Below are 15,024 nucleotides of genomic sequence, written 5' to 3'. Positions count from 1 at the left end.
CTTCCCTCCTGTGTGTGCTGTTGATTTTGTGTTCTGGCAGCCCAACTGTGCCGAAACAGGGAAGGACATTATTTGCCCACAGAACTATGACCCCGTGTGTGGCAGCGATGGACACATTTACCCCAACGAGTGCACCATGTGTGCCTCACTGCCGTAAGTCGACATAGCTGCTCTACATCAATACCACCTGCAGGTTAAACTTCACTGGAGGAGAGAGCACTACTGCTGCCCTCTGGTGGTGGAGGAATGTAACGAGTCAACACAGAAAATATGAAGATTGATGAGTGTTGTAATTTTTTGTGTGTGATATGCACACAAAGTGACCAACCCTCATGGTTTAAGAAAACACCAGAAACATATTTGCAGTGGTCAACGATTCATATTAAGTCATAACAAAGATGCATGTTTCATTTACAGCTCTGGTTAAATGTTGAATTCTGCATTTCCTCTCCAAGCTTTGCATATGAAATCTAAAATGTTTATCGTACATGGTATTAAAGGATCAATCAGTAAGATGTGTAGTCACTAAAATTAATTACTGAAAGTGCCCCCCTCCCCTCCCTATTCCCTCTCTGGCCTTCACGGCCTGCGGTCACACTGCTCCAGGACTAACTGGGCCTGAGCATGGTTACCTCTTGTACATAACATATTATACAACACATGCATGGCTTTATGTTATTATGGGGCAGGGGGAGACAGCTCTCTACTATGTTTAGAATTTGGACTGTAGTAGTTTTAAACACTAGTTGTCAGCGTTACATACTGCCCCTTTAAAGCCATCAAAGAGGATTTCTTTAATCGGTGTAGGGAGTTATGTTGTTTTTTTGGTTCTCAGATCATTTTCTAGTAATGAATAATGACAGTCTACCTCTACCATCCAGTTTTCAATTCATCTTAACAATCACACAGTTTTCAAGATTTCTCTTTCTCCCCAAGAAGGAAACACAAACAACCAGACTGATCTCTGTGATTCTCCCAACAGACGGAAGATTGACCTTTTCATCACAGATATGAATTACTGCTGCTGGATTGCTCTTTTAAAAAATGGGCAAAACTGCGCCCTGGTTTGACTGGTTTTTTTTCTGTCATTGCAATGATGAATAAACTTTAATCAGCAAATAACTTTCCTGTGTGTGTTTTTATGTGTGACAGAAGGAAAAACAAACAAGGAAGAAAGTTGTTTAATGCTCCTGTGAGGAGATTTGAACTGGTTATAAATCAGCCTGAAATCAATACTGGTGCCTCTTTATGACCTTTAAAAACAAACGAGACTGTCAGCAACAAGATGGATGATTTATATTCTGGAATTTTTTACTTGTTTAACCAAGAACGACAAAGTGAGATACTGCACAGCCTTCAGGACTCGTGTCCATAAAGCGTCTGTTCACTTTTGAGAAGAAAGGCGCTGCTAGTCCGTCCTGTCTCCATGACAACGTCATGTGTTGACGGCCGCTGTATGACCCATACTGCTCCGTTATTTTTTACTGCATGTTTTATACTTGAAATTGTTTATTTCCCGATCAGACATGGAGCAAAGAGGATGTTGGTGCAAAAACAATCAGTAACAGACAAAACTATGGGGAATATCAAACATTTTGAAACGGGCGCCCTTGATGTCAATAGCGCCTTTCTGAAAAGTTAAAAGATCTTCAAATTGAGTGCTCCAAGTGGCCGCACAGAAGAAGGCGGAGAGTTCGGAAGAAAAGACACTGGTTGCCTCTTTTTTTTCTCCAGGCGGACACTTTCTACTGAGAACGCTCTCTCCTCATTGAAAACAATTGGCGCCTAGAAAAAAAACGCTAGATGGACACGGGGACTTAGTTCACATTTTCTACTGGATAGATTTAAAATGAGTTAAAACTGTATAAAACATTGATGTAGTCTAAGTGACTTAACCCAGTGGTGTCTGAAGCTGAGTTTTGAAGCCCAAAAATGATGGTCTAACTTCAGCCAATGTACACTGGGGCTGAGGCAGGCCTTCATCCTCCTGACAAATAGCTACCACTCATAGAACAAGTGTACACTCGAGGAACTGCAGTTTTATTGCACTCTGATCAGCTAATTTTTAAACACCATGAGGTTGCAGCTTGGGTAAAACACAGCAGAGTAGATTTTCTAGAAGAAAACTCTACCTACACGTGCAGGATAAGATTAAAAACAAGATAACAGGAACTGCTTTGACTACAGCGGGGTGCTAACATTGATGTAGACTGAAAGGTTCTCACAGCAAATCTGAAAACAAAATTCTCTGGAGGTGAATGATCGCTTGGTTATCTCTGCAGGAGGGACACATGTTTACACTCTGTATACTGAGTAACACAGTGGGCAATAAAGTTCAGGTGTGTGTGTGTGTGTGTGTGTGTGTGTGTGTGTGTGTGTGTGTGTGTGTGTGTGTGTGTGTGTGTGCGTGCGTGCGTGCGTGTGTGTGTGCGTGCGTGTGTGTGAGTGTGTAGTAAAAACAAACGGAGAGAGAGCTTAAGCAAATGCATGGGGAATAAGAAAATTGAGGCAGAAGAAAGAAGAAACAGAGGACAGTCAAATTGTGACAATTTTAGTGGTAAGACTTTTAATTTAATTTGTGGAGTCAGTCAATGTGTGAGTCACATCATGTGATTGAAACCCGGAAACGGAGAAGTGGTCAGCCATCAGCCGCTTCCTTCATCTCGACAGTCGAGCAGATTGGAAGCTTTGAAGGCGTCAGTGAAGCGACTCACAGACGATGATAAGAACAAGCCGAGGGGATTATGAGTGAGTACAGAGAGCACATATTTGTACCTCTCAGATATTTTATGAGGTTACTAAAGAGTTTAGACTTATCACCTGATAGTTACATTAAAGAGGAACAGGAGAACTAAAGCTGAGTGAACTTATGACCCCTCATATCTCTCATCACGCTCTTCAACTTGGTGAAGAGCGTGTTGAGTGTTTCAGTTGAATAGATTTTATTCTGTCTCTGTGTAGTTTCACTTTGCTTCTCTGTGTTTCATGTCCCTTCAGCTCAGATCAGTAAAATGAAACTTTCCTGTTCATGTGGTCACTGTTTCCACTGCAGGGTCTCCACCATCCAAGAGGACTGTCAGAATGGGATCTCTATCGACCTCTTCCTGCATGTTTCAATCATACCTGCAGTAAGGTTCTCACCTGATTGTCTGTAAAAATACAATTATGGCTTGACAAAACTGTCAACACACTGATAAGCCTGCCATAACTTCCTGGTGATAAGGGGACTTTCTTTATGGTCATTGTGCTGTGAAGACATGTTTCTCTTCAAAGTGTATTTCTCATGAAGCATTGACAAATGTTCAGCTTTTATTTTTTTAAAGCTCCTGTGAGGAGTTTTAAACTGGTTATACTAAACTCTGTTTTCCCCATCTACACAGAAACACCTTAAATATAAATCTGCTTCCCTGTGTATGTTATTCATTTGTTTTTGGTGTAGGGAGCTTCCACACATGGTGTCGTTTAACATGCTGCATCTAATCTGTGATGTTCATCAGTCTTGCAGTATTTGCACATTGTGTTTTGTCTTGTACTTGCTCACTCGCTCCTACTACTCCCGCTTTGAAACAAAACGATGCTTTCGCCATCGCGAAATCTTCACTTGACTTCCCTTCAGTTGTCTTCGAGAGAAGATTCACTAGCAAGGACCGCGCCACAACAATCTGCGTTTTAGATACTTAAAGAGAGATCGCATGAATGATGAGACGGCTGTCTGTATGTTAAGATTATGATTACGATGGAAGAGGATATTGTCAGTCGGCTGGTCTGGAAGGATGGACTGACTGCAGGGCTGAGGGAGACTCAGGGTCTGGGTTCTGTCTGGTTGAGATGGAAGGGAAGGGAGGGTGGGTCAAAGAACCGAGACAAACAGGGTGGAGTGGGATGGCTCAGTTTAAGCCGGCTTGTCAGGTGATTGAAGGCGTGGTTTGGGCGTTGTCCTGCTCTGAACATAATTAATATATTAACTTAATTTAAAGTAGATGGTGCCCTCTGCTGGTTAAAAAAGAGTATTGCAATATATATTGTTGTTTCATCGATTTGAATCGTCCCGTATTTATTTGGATCTTATTAACTGCATCACAAGGAGTCTTTACATCTCTAGTTTCTTGTCTCTTAGGTGCTCATCACTGGGGTGCTCTCGGTCCTGCAGAAAAGAGCGCAGAGGCTGACCATCGACAACACGTTGCCCTTCCTGAGGGGGCGATTTGCCATCGTGGTGTGAGTCATGTCAAGAGAACCTCTAACAGGATGTTCCTTTTCATTATCGAAACTAAAGGGTTCTTAAGGTTGTAAAAATATTCTCTTATTTCTGCGTCCAGGCCTTTTGATACAATCGGCAGCCTCAGCAATCGTTGGTCGTATGGCTTTGCTTTTGGTGCCGTGTCGTCCAGCGTCCTGCTGCTCTTCTCTGAACGTTACATTCCGTTCATCGTCCCCAACTGGGCCAAAGGTAAGTTTAACACTGTAGGCTACAGATTCACACTTGTAAGAAGTCCTGTTCTGCAAGACCTGACAATGTTTCCTGGTGTCTGTTCTCAGCCATAGTAATTCTGATTGGAGCTTTAGAGGTGGGCCTGGTCTATTTCCCATTCTTTGCTTGCCTGTCCACACCTTTCCGAATGCCCGGGGCAGTGCTGGGAATACTCTACTCTCTGGCCTGGTAAACATTTAATTACATCTCATACATAGACATACTTTATTTGTCTAAAATGTGTTAATATATATATAAAACTTGTTTTGGTTCTTGTTTGCAGGATCACAATCACAGTCTGGGATACTTTCACCTGTCCCAGTGGTGAGGTAGGTGAGTACTAAACGTATCCTGAAAGCAAGAGTAGATTTAATGTGTCTGTTGCAGAGGGCCTGTTGGCAGCAACCTCATTTATTGAAAAATAAAGCCAATGCTGAAGTGTAAAATCCTGCAGTTCCTCGAGTGTCCACTAGAGGCTGGCTGCAGAAGCACAGGAAGTCACATACACACCCATTCTAAAAAGCCTGTTTTTATAGCAGAGATTAACATGTTTACAGCCTGGTTCAAAAAACCAAATAGGTCTGATTAGCTCATGTCTCGATCGACACACACTGTACAGGGGGGTGAATGTTTTGATGACTCATCAGTTTTGATTTGATGAAGGATAAGAGTTATTCACAATAAGGCATGTAGCTGACCTGATTGACAGGCGGGCGCGGTGAAACGGTTTGTCAGGAGTCTTAAAACCCGCCTCAGTTCCAGCTCTCAGCCTGTCGTTAGGTTGACTGAAAGTTAGACTGAGACAACATTTCCAGCATGGACACCACCATCGATGGGACTCCAGCGCCCCCTGCAGGAACAGATTAGTGACATCACCCAGGCTTCGTAAACCATTAATATTTACAGTCTTTATATTCAGTACAAAAGTTAATAATGTCTCTGTGTGTCTGATTGTAAAGATTCTAGGAAAATACCAGAAGATCATCTCCCAGTGGCCGTGCCTCCTCTCCCTCATCTTCCTCCTGGGTCGATTTATCTACATATTGGTGAAAGACGTCCGGATACATCTGGAACAAGAGGTCAGCATGTCAGCGTGCATAAAAACAATGGAATCATTCTTTCTGTTTAGAATAGAACAGAACTTGATTTGTCCAAATTCAGGGAAACTGTCTTTGGCTTCAAAAAAACTTTTAAGAAGACTATAAATCCCACTTTTGCATCCAATAAAGCGCTCTGTGGATGGATAGTAAAAGAGCAACTTGAGTTACAAAATTGTGAAATCGACTAAAGGGACAGCCCACAGTGAGTACAAGTCTGTAAAGCAGTTGGCTACCAAGAGATTAGAAGTGCGCATGGAGTCGACTTGGCTTGTACAGCTCACCATTTAAAGTAATCAAATGTTTATGTGATGTATATTCTTTTCTGTACATGATGCTGTGCAGCGAGGTCAGCAGCAGGATGTTTTGAATCATAAACTCTGTGTGACTCTGACCGTACTGAATCTTCCACCAGGACCCTGAAGAGCTGATAGGCCAGCATCAGGTGCAGCATGTCAGGAGTCTGCTGAGGAAAGAACCTGCACAGAGGTAATCAACACAATCATGCACATCATGCGTTATCTCCACTTTGTAAAACAAGCTAACAAGCTCTGCTAAGTGAGAAAAAGTGAGTGTCAGTGCATTTTAAAGCCCTTTCCTTCCTCATTCCTCATCCATGTCTATGCAAGCAACAAAGAGGAAAGTAGAAGCAGAAACAATGCAGAAGGGTAAAAATGGTGCTGCTTCACGCTGTTAGCTTGCGAGTTGTTAGGACACTCAAATAGGAAACAATTGAATCAAGCTTATTTTGTCGCTGATGCTTGCTTCCTGTTAGGACAGGCTGTAAGAATAAGGGGCACAGCTGAGTTGACTGACAGGCACTCCAACTCTATCTTTATCTGTTACTAGAACACCCAAACAAACGTAAGGTTGAGGTAGCATTTCCAATATGGCCACTGGATTTGTTGGTCTTCAAAACCCCTCTCCAGAAACCAAGGGGGTAGACATCACCAAGACTATGTCCATGATTTTTACAGATTATGGTACCAGATCTCAGATTGGATTTAGAGGCAGCAATACTCAAATGTGAAAAACGTTGTTTTCCCCTTCCTCTCTGTGCTGTAGTAAGCCCCTCAGCTGGTTCCAGAGACGAGTTTATGAATGGGACCCAAACTTCAAGTTCCCAAACAGGATCATCGGCACCGTCATTATATCCCTCATAGGCCTTTATATGGTACTGCAAAATATCTGTTTGGTTTGATCATGTGAAATGACTCATCACAAGCGTTACACAAACACTTTATATGTGCTTCTGTTGTTGTTGTTCTGTGTTTTCCCCTTCAGATGACCCTTGCAGACTACAGCCTCAGTAATGTGGCTTTTGACCAGGTAGAAAGGTACAAGAACACACTGCAATACCTGGTTACTTCCTGTAACCAGACTGAAGCTCTGGGAGCCATGATACCACAGCTGGAAGAATTCATCGACGTGGCGAGGAGTGAGTGGATTTGCATTTGATTATAACGTAGAACTTTTGAACAGAAAAAAGTTGCAAAGTAAAAAAAGTAATAATTAAAGGAGCAGTATGTAACTCTGAAACCTAGTGGTTAAAATGGGTACTGCAGTCCAAATTCAACACATTGTATGCTCACACAGGTTGCCATTGGTGGACATTGAAGCTTTAGTGTTTAGCCAGCTCTGCATCGGTCTGTAAACCTTTCTGCGTTCTAACCTCTCTCCATTTTTCAAAAGCATCTCCAATATTGATCCTAGTTTGAGCACGTTTCTGCTCGTGGAGCTTATTAGAATCTAAAGTTAGAAGGAGGACATACTGGCTGCTGCATTGTTGTCAGAGAAGCCAGCACTTCAACATAGAATGTTTCCTTAATGTCTGATCATATAGTAAGGTCACTTACACATCTCACTGATTGGACCTGTAATTCTATATACCATAAGCACTATTGGTAGATTGCTGTCTTTGGTGATCCAAACGTTATATTTTATTTTATTCCAGAGTCATGGCTCGCTACCACCATCTTTGCCAGTCTCAACTCTGTGGCCTACACCTTCCATGTCTTGGCATGTTACAGGTAAGAGGAAATATAGAAACATATAAGACACAAAGTGAAGAAAAAGTCATTTAAATAATTCAGCTAATTTGGAGTGGGGTAAAATTTTTATTATATAATAGTCAGTTCTTACCAAGCAATGTGATTGGATAAGAGGCTCTCCATAAGTAAAAGACAGTGTGTGGTGTTAACACAGATTGGAACCCCAAGAGGGTGAGTGGGACCCTTAGACCAATTGGGAGTAGACGTCACAATTACATCACAGCAGTGAGAATAAAGTACAAGAGTCCAGTTTCTGTTAAAGTACGAAGACAAACAAATCAGTTTATTGAAGGAACATTTCAATTGAATATTATCCCTGACATGCAATGATCAATTTTTTTTAACGTTAACCATAGTTTGTATAAAATGAAATGGCGTACTGTAGCTTTAAATGCAGAATGTGCGACATTCAAATAAATCATAAATCAAGTCTATCCTGTGTAAATGTGTCTCTGAGTCATGACTGTCTACAATGATTGAGAAGCTCGAGTCCCGCTGGCTGTGTCGTTGTCAGAGCCGTGTTTACATGGATGGGACGGCCAGCTCCTCCCCTTGTGTACAAAAGTTGTTTTAGTCAAGGACTAGAGAGAAGAAGAAGAACATACTCACTGATTATTTGAATGTCACTTAAGAGTTTTTAGATCACGGTCATTCTGTGTAAGTTTACATGCAATGTGAAGCTACGAGCTAACTAAAGAGCGCTAACATTAGCATGCTAACACACCAATGCAGGACACAGGTGATTGCAGCTCAAGCCAGGGACAAGTTTTCTTGCCGCTTTTGCTTGACTTCTTTCTGTGAGTGCGAGGGGAGAGGGGTTGGAGGTGTGTGTCTCTGAAGGAGAGCGTAGGCTTCAGTATGGAGGAGATGTGGCCAAAAACAAGTGTGTTTTGTTTTCATGCTGGTGCTCAAGGAAGTCATCCACTGGAATTAAAAAAGTTGCACATGCTTCTTTAAGTTGTGGGACTAGTTGTGTTGTTGGAGAAAAAATAACCTGCTGTTTGTTTTTACTTTGTATTATCGTATGCCTCCTGTTTTTATAACTTTTGTACGATTGCTGTAGGAAACACCTGAAGAGATTGTGGAGAGGACAGAAGGGTTTTCTCCCGGAGAAGTTTCACAACCCCAGCTCTGCTGTCAGCGTAGTAGGTGACACACACAGACACACACACAGAAACACACACATATGGATACAGCAGGTTTAACCAGCAGACTTTGTAAATGCTCCTAAAAGTTTCCTTGTTGAACCTTCACAGGCTTCTATTGCAAGATACTCCGGGTGGCAAATTGCATTTACACTCTGGGGTAAGCTTTTCATCCTCTTGACATCTTCACAGTCGTACTACATGAGACTAGGAGACATGATTAAAGATTGATTATCTTTCTTTTTAGGCTACCTCATCGTCCATTTTGTGCACTTCTTGTTCGCGCTGCTGTTCGTCTATGGGCTTGTTCTTCCGATACAGCATGGACAAGTACTGAGCATGCTCAAAAACTTTGGGATCATATTGTAAGCATGCCTTCTGTTCTATTGGGACCTTTATGAGTAGATGGCGGATACATTTTTTCGAATTGTTTCTTTTTTCTTCAGTCTGACCATAGCCCTGGTGATCGGCCTGGTGATTCTTCAGGTCATTCTGGTTCAGATCTTCTTCCTTCAGGACAAAATGTCTCCGACTGATAAAGAGAAACCTCTCGCTCTCAACAACAGGTGCGTATATTTCAATGAACAATATTGAGGGGAGCATCAGATTGTTCTCCAAGGATTTTTTTTTCTTTAAAGGAGCAGTATGTACTGCAGATCAAATTCAACACATTGTAGAGAGCTGTCTCCCCCCCCCCCCCCCCCCCCCCCCCCCCCCCTCCTCTCCAGAGTCGATGCTCACGCAGGTTGCCAAGTGGTGGACCCTGAAGCTTCAGTGTTTAGCCAGCTCTGCATCAGTCTGTAAACCTTTCTGTGTTCTAACCTCTCTCCATTTTTTAAAAGCATCTCCAATATTGATCCTAGTTTGAGCACGTTTCTGCTCGTGGAGCTTATTAGAAACATGCAGAGGCTTTTTAGGTCGGGTACAATCACTTCTATCTGAACCAGTTCTCTTGCCCGCTTCCATCACTGCAGCACCTGTTGGTTTGACCTGATAACTGCTCTAATATCTGTCAAACCGAGGGGCGTCCAAAACAGCCGTGTGGGGGTGCCTTAAAACCGCCTTCCTTCTCTGGTCCAAACAAATCCAGAGCATTCAGGACCAGAATCTAAAGTTAGAAGGAGGACATACTGGCTGCTGCATTGTTGAAAGTAATTATATTCATATTGTATTGCACAATACAGATATTTTCTCTTCCTCTTCCTCATCTTGTTCAGGAAAGCCTTCCACTGCTTCAACTACTTCTTCTTCTTCTACAACGTTGTGATGGGGATCAGTAACTGCATACTGAGGTTAATTTTCAGCATAATGGCGGGAACATGGCTGGTGTCCCGCATCGACCGCACTATTATGCAGAGAGGATATGAAACCATGGATGCTGGTGAGTTTTACCTCCACTCCACTGTGTCCTGTATGAAAGAAAACTGTAGAAACAACCTTAAAACATTAAAGTTTTAACTGAATGTTTTTTATACACTCCCAGAAGTTTTACTGGAGTACTTTATGGATCTGTGGTGGAGTTGATGAGGGACATTTTAAAGATAAAGGAGGTTTTCTTCTCGTGGTCAAATTCAAAATATCAGGGTTAGTTTTGAAAGTTCAGCCTGCTAGTCTTGACATCATCCAGCAGGGGGCAGCATTATACAAAGCATCAGGGAGTTGCCCAAGACAAGAGTCAGTAGATATGTCCATCCAGCCATCCATTGTCTATACCACTTGTCCCGTTCAGGGTCGCGGGGGGCTGGAGCCGATCCCAGCTGTCATTGTGCGAGAGGCGGAGTTACACCCTGGACTGTTTTCCAGTCAATCACAGGACTGACATATAGAGACAGACAAACAGCCACACTCACATTCACACCTTAACTGGTAATTTAGAGTCACCAGTTAACCTAATGAGCATGTCTTTGGACTGTGGGAGGAAGCCGGAGTACCAGGAGAGAACCCACACATGCACGGGGGGAAGATGCAGACTCCACACAGAGAGGCTATGAGAAACAGCGCTGACCACTGCACCACTGTGCAGCCCAGTAGATATGGGTTTACTTTATAAAAATGAACTGTGATGAAATTATAAAACCATTTTAGGAGGATGAATGACGACAGAACAAAGAAAAACGTGCATGTTGTTAAATCAGCAGGGAAGAAATGTCACATCCTGTTTGTCTCAACATGTAAAATCTTCATGTTGCAGCTTTTATCTCAAATGCACGGCTCAATTCACTGTTTCCCTCAGTTGTGTACCAACCAGCTGTGAAACGTAAATGCGGCACTACTTCTCATAAAACCAATATTTCTTGCATGTTTCAGGCTACACCACTTGGATCGGGATGATCTTTGCTGACCACTATCATAACAATCCAGTCATGGTGTGTTTCTGCCAGCTGCTGGTCTCCAACACGCTGGAAAAACATGCAGTGTCAGTGTACTCCACGTTCAACAACTCGTCACCTGGTCAGTTGCATCTTTGTGATTTTTAATCAAATAGTGGTATTTAGGGTTTTTGCAAAACATCCCAACTTTGGGGGAAACAGGGTTGTAGTTTTAATTTGGCCTGTCTGGTACCAAGCCTGTAGCTAATTTCTTTATAATTTAAAGGATCAATCAATAAGATGTGTAGTGAATGAAATGATAAAATGACCTTACTATATGATCAGACATTAAGGAAACATGCTGTGTTGAAGTGCTGGCTTGGTTCAGATAGAAGTGATTGTACCTGACCTAAAAAGCCTCTGCATGTTTCTAATAAGCTCCATGAGCAGAAACGTCTCCGTCTCTCGCACAATGACAGCTGGGATCGGCTCCAGCCCCCCGTGACCCTGAACGGGACAAGTGGTATAGACAATGGATGGCTGGATGGACATATCTACTGACTCTTGTCTTGGGCGACTCCCTGATGCTTTGTATAATGCTGCCCCCTGCTGGACGATGTCGAGACTTGCAGGCTGAACTTTCAAAACTAACCCTGATATTTCAACTTTGACCATGAGAAGAAAGCCTCCTTTATCTTTAAAATGTCCCTCATCAACTCCACCACAGATCCATAAAGTACTCCAGTAAAACTTCTGGGAGTTTATAAAACAACACATTCAGTTGATGTTGAAGCTTCAGTGTCCACCACATGGCAACCTGCGTGAGCATCGACTCTAGAGAGAAGGGGGTGGTGGGAGACAGAGTTACATGTTGCTCCTTTAAATTACCTCTTAAAAAGTACACTTTAAATTTTCTCCCAGACTTAATTTCCAGTTTACTACCTCTGAACCTTTATATTTTCAGAGCCCCCTGTGAACAGCCCAGCCAGGAGGCGTTGGATGCTGTTTTATACTTTGCTGAGGAACCCTCGTCTGATCCTGCTCAGAAAGCACCACCTCGCCTCATCTTCATCACTTCAGATATCATCTGCTCCTCTGTCAGAGACAGTCATACATGCTTGGGTCATGGCCTCTCAAACACAGATTCACCCGGCAGAATCATGCTCACCAGTGGAGATCTCAATCACGCCAGCTGAAGACTGCTGAAGAAACATTTCCATATACTCTTATACTGCTGAAAAAACTTGAGCATTGTTAAAGTTTATGTGGGGTGGCTCTCCATAATGTAGGGCCGTCTCTCTTAAACAGGCTGTTTTTAAAAAGTTGCTGCCCCATTCAAATTCTAGCACTTACTTCTGACTGAGAAGGTATTATTTAATTAATGTGATCAGTTATTAGATCAGTATTCTGCCAACTCGGACGAGGCGTTCATCCTCGCAAATACACCAAAAGAGGATTTGATTTAAAGAAGTTTAAGGAACCTGAAAAACAAACTAGTGGTTTGCATATGAATCCCTTCATGCATCGTCGTCAGTACAGTGACTATTCTATTCCTTTTTCTACTAAATGTGTTTTGATGGAACGGTTTCACATCAGCCACTTCAGTCGACGATAGTAAGTCATCTAAACACTGCCACCCACTGGCCAGTTGTTGTAAGTGTACAAAAAAATATCTTCAAAATAATTTTTGCGCTCCTTATCAATTATCGTAAGAAACTCCAAGAATTGATGTCAGGTTTTAGAGAAAATCAGGATTAATCTCCTATCGACTAAGACCCTGTGTCCACCAAGCATTTTTTTCTGAGCGCTAGCGTCTTTTTTCAAATGTTTTCAATGAGTAGAGAGCGTTTGCAGCAGAAAGAGGCCGGATGGAGATAAAGAGCAGTGCCCAACGTCTTTTTCTTCCGAGCGCTCTACCTTTTTTGTGCGGCCTCTTTGAACGCTCAAGTTGAAAATCTTTCAACTTTCCAGAAAGGCGTTGTTGACGTCACCGGCGCTCTTTTCCAAATGTATGATATTCCCCTTATTTTTGCCGTCTACAGATCGTGTCTTCTACCCACATCCTCTTTGACGATCTCAAATATAAAACATGCAGTAAAAAATAACGAAGCAGTGTCTGTCATGCAGCGGGCGTTGTCAACAGAGTGTTGTCATAGAGACAGGACAGATGTGCAACGCTTTTCTTCTCAGAGCACAAACGCTACCGAGCGCACAGCCAGCGTTTTTTTCGCCTGGAAAAACGCTAGGGGGACACAGCGCCTAAATTAGACGTCATGCATTGCTGGCTATATTTGAATAACAATAATTATTAATATTCAGACTTTGCACTTCTTGAAAAGATTTGACATGAACATAACTTTTCTTGCTCTCCTGATGTATGTTTTTAAACTGTAACTTAAAGTTTTCTTTAACAAAAACAACATTTTGTGAGTTTTCACATCGGTTTCTTTGGTTCCATGTGTTTCAAGAACTCAAGCCATCTTGATCTTGAAGAAGTTTTTGGTTTAGACACATACTGTAGCTGACCAGTGGGGGGCAGTGTATAAGGTCCACTGAAGCAGGTCAATCAATCAGTCAATCATTATTTTTATATCGCCAATTCATAACAAGTGTTATCTCGAGAAGCTTTACAAAAGAGCATATGGGATAATAATCAGGAAGGATTTCTGCTTTGTATTTCTCGCGTTCCTGTTGTCCACACTTCCTTGCCGCTGAGGTGGAGGTCGGAGTAGGACCTCGGTGGTTGTGGGGTACGACACAGTCTGATGGTGGTGGCTGGGCGTCAGGGACATCGGGTGGTAGTAGTGCCAGATCACTTTGCTGAAGGTTGGGGGCGCTCTGTCCACTCTAGCCTGGCTTCTGCTTTAAAAGAAAAAAGAGCTGCAGTGACCACTAAGCATCAAAGGGTTAAATTAAGTCATTACTTCAAATTAATTCTTGCACTGAGTTATTACAGTTCCCTCTAGTGGATTCTACTTAAACAAATGATGAGCAATTACTTCTGTTGTTTAATAATTAATGTGGGAAAGGGTTAAGGTGAACATGTCATTGTTGGAATATTTAAAGAGGACACAATATCCCCCTTTTCCTGCTTTTCAAACAGCCTCCTGGGGTCTAACGGAAACATCTGTGATGTGCTTTGGTCAAAATATAACATGAATCAAGCACCAGAGGAGGTTTGTGACCCTGTATAAACCAGCTCTCTCAGAACGCTGTGTGTGTGTCTCTTTAAATGTAATGAGCCCCCCTGAGTTTTCCTGGTAGACATCACTCCTGCGCAAAAGTTTTGTTCTATGCTGGGGGTTGAGTCCATGGGGTGGAGGGGAGGGTATTTTTTTTTTTTACCAGAATCCCACTGTGACATCACAAGGATAGCACATTTGAAACAAAGCATTTTCCTCTGTGTTGTAAGACTTGTGCAGACCACAAACAAAGGACTGGATGGGTTTATTTAACATTTTGTGGGTCAGTAGACACTCAAGTTACCCAAATATATGTTCAGAAACACTGTACAAGTGGATTTGTCATCATATGTCCGCTTTAAGATTGTATTGACAAATCATCATCAATAAATAACAAAAAAATGCTGCATAAAATGTCCGTCAGGAATAATTTTTTCAAGACGTATAAAGTTGGGCTGTCAAAAATTAAAATTTTTAATCATAATTAATTGCATGTTTGAATTTTTTCACCTTTAAAAATAAAAATGGTTAGACTTTTATTTTGAATTTGTGTACTGTCTTCAGTTGAGAGTACTTGACTTGCTGTGTGCTTTTATTTTGAAATAAGGTAAGCCCCTCCTGATAGAGGGAAGGCTAGGACCATAGACTGTAAATATGAATGGATGAAGCCTGAGTGACGTCAGCCATCTGTTCCTGTAGGGGGCTCCATCAGCAGCCGCCGCCATGCTGGAAATGTTGTCTCAGCCTAACTTTCAGTCAACCTAAAGAC

At 42.2% G+C, this 15,024-nt stretch overlaps 1 protein-coding gene across 1 annotated transcript; it reads left to right on the top strand.

Moving 5' to 3' along the window:
• Positions 1 to 2,435: 2,435 nt before the first annotated feature.
• stra6l (STRA6-like) lies at positions 2,436 to 14,801 on the top strand. Its single transcript, XM_020652794.3, has 18 exons — positions 2,436 to 2,748; positions 3,053 to 3,128; positions 4,118 to 4,218; positions 4,320 to 4,450; positions 4,540 to 4,660; positions 4,755 to 4,800; positions 5,431 to 5,550; positions 5,984 to 6,057; positions 6,634 to 6,742; positions 6,853 to 7,006; positions 7,523 to 7,598; positions 8,683 to 8,764; positions 8,876 to 8,924; positions 9,012 to 9,129; positions 9,211 to 9,330; positions 9,982 to 10,145; positions 11,072 to 11,215; positions 12,038 to 14,801. The coding sequence occupies exons 1-18, from the start codon at positions 2,720 to 2,722 to the stop codon at positions 12,277 to 12,279; spliced, it is 1,956 nt and encodes a 651-aa protein (XP_020508450.1). The 5' UTR covers positions 2,436 to 2,719; the 3' UTR covers positions 12,280 to 14,801.
• The last annotated feature ends 223 nt before the right edge of the window (positions 14,802 to 15,024 follow it).

The sequence above is a fragment of the Labrus bergylta genome, chromosome 1 (assembly GCF_963930695.1).
Source record: "Labrus bergylta chromosome 1, fLabBer1.1, whole genome shotgun sequence".
Lineage (NCBI taxonomy): Eukaryota > Metazoa > Chordata > Actinopteri > Labriformes > Labridae > Labrus > Labrus bergylta.
This window is presented reverse-complemented; position numbering and strand designations above follow the sequence as displayed.